The 6082-nt window shown below is 47.4% G+C and overlaps 1 protein-coding gene across 1 annotated transcript in view; it reads left to right on the plus strand.

Annotated features, from left to right (window-relative positions):
- The window catches only part of LOC123252571 (exostosin-2-like), a 202399-nt gene that overhangs the window by 191764 nt on the left and 4553 nt on the right, over positions 1–6082 (plus strand). Inside the window, exons 10-12 of the mRNA XM_044681858.1 lie at positions 2599–2742; positions 3347–3475; positions 5147–5229. Of these exons, the coding sequence (XP_044537793.1) occupies positions 2599–2742; positions 3347–3475; positions 5147–5229 (356 nt within the window). The remainder of the gene's footprint in view (positions 1–2598; positions 2743–3346; positions 3476–5146; positions 5230–6082) is intronic.

Raw genomic sequence — 6082 nt, forward strand, 5'->3', positions numbered from 1 at the left:
TTAGGCAAAAGTAATCCTCTAATAACTTCAAGCACACTTAAAAAGGGGAAATTAACTTTAAGTGACTTGCCCAGGATCACATAGCTAGTAAGTACCTGAGGGGAGATTTGTATTCAGATCTTTCTGAGTTTAGGTGATGAGTTGTCTTCACACAGAGGCAAACTCCATTCTACAGCCACAGCCAGATATCTCATAAATAGATTGTCAATCACAAAGGGAAATAAGGCAAGAGATGTAGAATGACAATGAAGAAACCTATCTCCATTTCTGGAAAAGCAGTTCAAGACATATAGAATTTGGAAGAGACACCATAATTATTCTTAACTGCTGCCTTTGTGATCTTGTACAAGTCACTTCTCTCCATCCAATTTTGTGGCCCAGCCTTCTATCCACCGAGCTAAGTTTTCAATAGTCAATGAAGAAATGCTTCATCACTACTAATAAGAGAAATGCAAATTAAAACAACTGAGGTACTACCTCACACCTATAAATTTGGGTATATGGCAGAAAAGGAAATGACAGATATTGGAGAGGATGTGGAAAATTTGGGACACTGATGCACTCTTTTTTTTTTTTTTTTTTTAAACCCTGAACTTCGGTGTATTGTCTCATAGGTGGAAGATTGGTAAGGGTGGGCAATGGGGGTCAAGTGACTTGCCCAGGGTCACACAGCTGGGAAGTGTCTGAGGCCAGATTTGAACCCAGGACCTCCTGTCTCTAGGCCTGACTCTCACTCCACTGAGCTACCCAGCTGCCCCCTCTGATGCACTCTTGATAGAGTTGTGAATTAGTCCAACCATTCTGGAGAACAATTTGGATCTATGCTCAAGGGGCTATACAAATGTACACACACTTTGATCCAGGACCACCACTACTGGGACTGTATCCCAAAGAGATCAAAGAAAAGGGAAACCTACTTATACAAAAGTGTTTATAAGCAGCTCTTTTTGTGGTGGCAAAGAACTGGAAATCAAAGGGCTGCCCATCAGTTGAGGAATGGTGAAACAGGTTGTGGTATATGATTGTGATGGAATGTATAAGAAACAGTAAATAGGATGGTTTTGAAAAACTTGAGAATACTTAAAAGAACTCTTGCAAAGTGAAGTGAGCAGAACCCAAAGCACCTTGTACACAGTAGCAATATGATAAGAACAATCAGCGGTGAAAGACTCAGCTACTCTAATCAAGGCAGTGATTCCAGACAGTTCCAAAGGACTTGTGAAGAAAAATGCTACCTCCAGAGAGAGAGCTGAATATAAATCAAGGCATACTTTTACATTTTTCTCTATTTTTCTTTTGGAGGGGGTTCTTTGTTTTCTTTTCCAGCATTACTAACATGAAAATGTCTTCTAGGAAGTCACATGTATAATCAGTATTAAATTGCTTGTCTTCTTAGGGAGGTGGAAGAGTAGGCAGGATGGAGAGAATTTGTAGCTCAGAATGTTAAAAAGTGACTGTTAATCATTTTACATGTAATTTGGATATATTTAATGAAATGAAAAAAATTAATACATAATACATATACAATATTATACATAATACATATTAAAGCAAAAGTTATGAAATGGGGATTTAAGGTGATAGAAACAGGGGGTTGGCCAGCAACCCCCTGTTGGTGTTTGGGGTCCTATGAGGGTTCTGCAAAGTCCTCGTTGGGGTAAGAAGGATGGCTGAATGGAAAGAGCCACTGATGCAGATAGTAGTGGCATCACTGGCAACTTTAGTGAGGGAGGCGATGATACTTATAGGAAACTGAGGTGCTCCCCTAAACATATCCATCCACATGGTCACAGGCAATATTGACGTGGCAGCAGACAACCAAGATAAGATACATGAACACAAGCTCAAGATGACGTCTCTTCTGTTAGAGGCTCCAGGCTATGTATGATACACAAAGGTGTGCTAGGTTCATTCCAGGTCACTTAGGCCTATTCGGCGTACTATGATTCCTTTAATTAGGGGTCCAACAACTCAGGGGCCTGTCATAAGGTGGTATTCTACAACTCTCTTTACATGTGTATGGAAATACTCTTTTTGTATTTAGGTTCATAATCACATTTAAAAGTCAGTGATGAAATTGGGATTAGAATGCAGGTCTTTTGGCTAGACGGCCTATGCTTTTTGTAAATATTCCTCAAACATCAGGCTCCTAGTATAGCATGGGTATTAGGAAAGAATATACTCAGAAAAAAATCAGTCTTCTTTTAGAACCAGTGGTTTCTCCCACCCAGATTCGATCAATGTGGTTTCTTCTCAATTGGTCCAATTATCTATTAGTTTGATTTAATTAAATATTGTTCTAATAATCTCCTGTGTTATAGAGTGATAGTTTTGACACAAGACAGGTACCAGAAGTTTCTGCCAAAGAAAGCAGGCCCCAGTTTCCACTTTCTGATCTTAGATGAGCAGGTATGACCTTTACAGAGATCTTCCAGCAATCTCACCACTCGCCACCCTCCTTTCTTAGGGAGAACGCTTTCTATCCTGGAATGTAAACCAAGAGAGTCCAGATTTCTGCCAGCCTCTGTCTGAGGACCTTATTGTGACCTGGGTTGCAGTTTGTCAGGGAAGTGTTCAACCACATGTCTTCCCTTTCAGGTTTGGCGAGAGTTTCCCGACAGGCTGGTGGGATACCCAGGTCGCCTGCACCTCTGGGACCATGAGATGAACAAGTGGAAGTATGAGTCTGAGTGGACCAATGAAGTATCTATGGTCCTCACAGGAGTAGCCTTTTACCACAAGGTAATTCAGGAGTTCCTCAAGAACAGAAACTTTCCTTTTGGTCTTTGTATCCTTAGCACCTAGTGGGCACATCACATAATTTTTAAATTAAATTAGACCTTTCAAATATTCCTTTTTAAGCAACTGGTATGAGAATAAGATAAGAGGTTTTAACTGAAGAAGGAGAATGTTGAAATAAGGTAGAAACAATATGGGAATATTCATGTCATGTCTGTGGACCCTATATCTTACTGTATCTTACAGCTAACTGTTATGTATTTGGTACAACAGGCACTTTGCTTCAGAACACTTTTTTTGGCCATCTAGGCCAGACGTTGACAAATGATGGCAAAAGCCCTTGACCTAAAATTGTTTTTTATATTTTTATAGAAGATTGTATTGTATCTAAAAATGTAAAAGCCTTTCTCAGCTCATAGTACAAAAACAAGAGGCTGGTCCTGTTTGGCCCTCGCTAGACCTTTGCTCTAAACCCAGATACACACTTTGTAAATTAGGGTCTGTGCCTACCCTGTATTTGGGTTAGTTGTTGCAACTCTCTCTGAAAGGGAACATGATGGGAACTAATCTAATACGTGGAGGCCTTTTGTTCTCCTCTCCCCTATAGTATTTTAATTACCTCTACACCTACAAAATGCCGGGAGACATCAAGAACTGGGTGGATGCTCACATGAATTGCGAAGATATTGCCATGAACTTCTTGGTGGCCAACGTCACCGGGAAAGCTGTCATTAAGGTGGGTTCTTACAGTCATTCCATCATGGAGTCTTAGAGGCAAGAAGGAGCTGCACAAATATGTTTCTATCCGTTTATCCTGGGTCTTCTCATAATCACTTACATTTCTGTTGTGCTTTAGTGATTCCCTAAGTCTCTCCTACATCTTCTCCTTTGATCCTTCTACATCTTATAAGGGAGATGCAGCACATAAGGAAACTGAGGTCAAGACAGGCAAGCTCTGGCTTACCAACTATTTCCAAAACTTCACAGGCCATCTCCCATCTCCATGCCTTTGCACAGGCTATCATCCCCTTCATTCCTAACTCTAGGAATTTCTAACCTGCAAAGCTCACTTATTGCTCTTTTGTCTTTCTCAAAAATGTCTTTGTTTCCCCTTCCTTTCTATAGAATAAAAACTCCCTGAGGGCCAAAGTGCTTTATTTTTCACTTTATTGACTTGGCATATGAATGAGGCACTGTGGACAGGGTGATAAATGGATAGATTTTGAGTCTCCCAGACCTGAGTTCAAATTCTACACTTATTTACCAACTTTATTACCTTTGCTAAATCAGAATCTTTCTTTGCCTCTGGCAGCTCCTTAGGATTCATCCCCTAAGTCTCAGACCCTTAGAGTCCTTCCTTGTGCCCTGCCCTCACTAGCTGCTTAATGAATGTTTGTTGAATTAATTTGTCCTGAGCAGCGGCCCCCGCGCATTACATGGCTCACTCTTGATGGAGGGTGACTCACACGCAGGTCTGCCAGGGCTTGTACTCTCCTTTGGTGCATGTGGGCAAGGGCTCAGGGAAGGAGCATCTCTGGAGGAGAGGGGCGGGCCTCCTGATTCCTGGGATGACACCCCATAGGACGCCCATCTGTAGAGGCCCGCATCCAGGGGAGCCGGTGCTGAGAGAGGCAGAGGACAAGCCCCATCCCGAGGCCGCTGATGGGGCTGGTGTGCTCCCACCACCTGTTTTCATATATTTTAAACTTTTGATAGCTCTCCAGGTGCTCCTCTCAAAGGCTGGAAAGTCGAATGCCTGGAGTGCCTCCCTTGTTCGGGCTCCCCTTCCCCTACCCCAGTCTGCACGGCTCCGCAGGCCGGGCTCTCCCTGGCTGGCTTCTTCAAAGATAAAGAGACAGTGGTAGCACCTGGGCAGTGGAGGGGAGGGGACAGCACAGGGGCTTCTTTTGAAATGAGGGCCCGCAAGGCCACGCGGGACCTTCACGGGCCCAGAGGGTTGTTGCAGCCTCCACTGGGCGGCTGGGCTGGAAGGGGCAGGACGGTCTGTTGGGGTTAGGTTACGGTGAGAGCAGGGGAAGCCGTATTTCATCGCCGTATGGCTGCAAGAACAAATGGTGTTTATACAGGGACCTTGGCAGTGAGAAAACAGTCATTAAACAAGAATTAAGCAGCTTGTCATCGCCACTTCTTTCCAGTTACACAAGGCAAAGCCTCCAAGCCGCTTTTATTGGGCCCTGGTGAGCTCTGCTCTTGGCCAGGCCAGATGGGACTGAATGGAGGAAGAGTGAGGTGTGCGCGTGTGTAAGTGTGAGTGTGTGAGTGTAAGTGTGAGTGTGTGAGTGTGAGTGTGTAAGTGTGGGGGGGGGCGCGGGAGGGCTTCGGTGGCCATCACAGAGGCGAGGGTGCCCTCCCAGCCCCGCTCCTTTCCTTGTGCTCCTGCCCACAGGTGACGCCTCGTAAAAAGTTCAAATGCCCAGAGTGCACCGCCATCGACGGGCTCTCCCTGGACCAGACGCACATGGTGGAAAGGTGAGTGAGGCCGGGCCGAGGCTCCCCCATTGCGGCTCCGGATCCCTTTGCTCGGTGCTCCGGAGCACGGCAGGAGGCCCCACGCTGACTAAGTAATTAGCATCCTCCGTCCCTGTTCACTGGAAACAGGCCGGTTCCAAGACACCGCCGGATCCTTTTTCAGCGCCTCTGCCCGGCTTTAGCGCCCGTCTGAACGGTCAGAATGAAAAACAGCCACCAGGGCACGAGCAGCCTTTGCCGCCGCCCCCAAGCTACCAGGCGGGATGGGCCGCAGCCCAGGACCCCATGGAGGAGGGGCATCGGGTGGCCGGAGCGTACCGGCCCGTCTGTCCTCCTGCCTGAGCGCCCCCGGGACAAGAGCGTCCAGCTGGGCCCGGCAGACGAGCGCGGAGGAAGGCCCTGGACGGACCGCTGTGCCGGGGCTGCCCTCATTCTCGCGAGACTCCACAAGGAACTCGGCCCTTCCAGCCATGAGCCTCCGCCACATGGGTGCCTTTCCATCCGTTCAGCCCACCGCGGGAGAGAGAACTGAGGCCGCCGCAGCCTCTGCTCTCCCTGCGGGGCTCCAGGCAGCGGGCGCAGCCCGTTTCTTCCTCCATTTTCAGCCTCTCCTTGGAAAGCGCCGGCTTGGCCCCATGTGGGCCCCAACATGGCCGGTCTGTTGGAGGAGAGAAAGAGAAACTTGAGCCCCCGGGGCGGGGCGGGGCGGGGGTCCAAGAGGGAGAGACCCGGCTCTAATTCCTGCCTCAGTCCCGTGTTGGCTGGGGGACCTGAGGCAAGTCGAGGCTTCTCCGCGCCCCGGCGCTTAGCAAGAGCTGGCTGACTGACTGGGGCTGAAGAGAAGGTGCTGCTG

The sequence above is a fragment of the Gracilinanus agilis genome, chromosome 6 (genome assembly GCF_016433145.1).
Source record: "Gracilinanus agilis isolate LMUSP501 chromosome 6, AgileGrace, whole genome shotgun sequence".
Classification (NCBI taxonomy): domain Eukaryota; kingdom Metazoa; phylum Chordata; class Mammalia; order Didelphimorphia; family Didelphidae; genus Gracilinanus; species Gracilinanus agilis.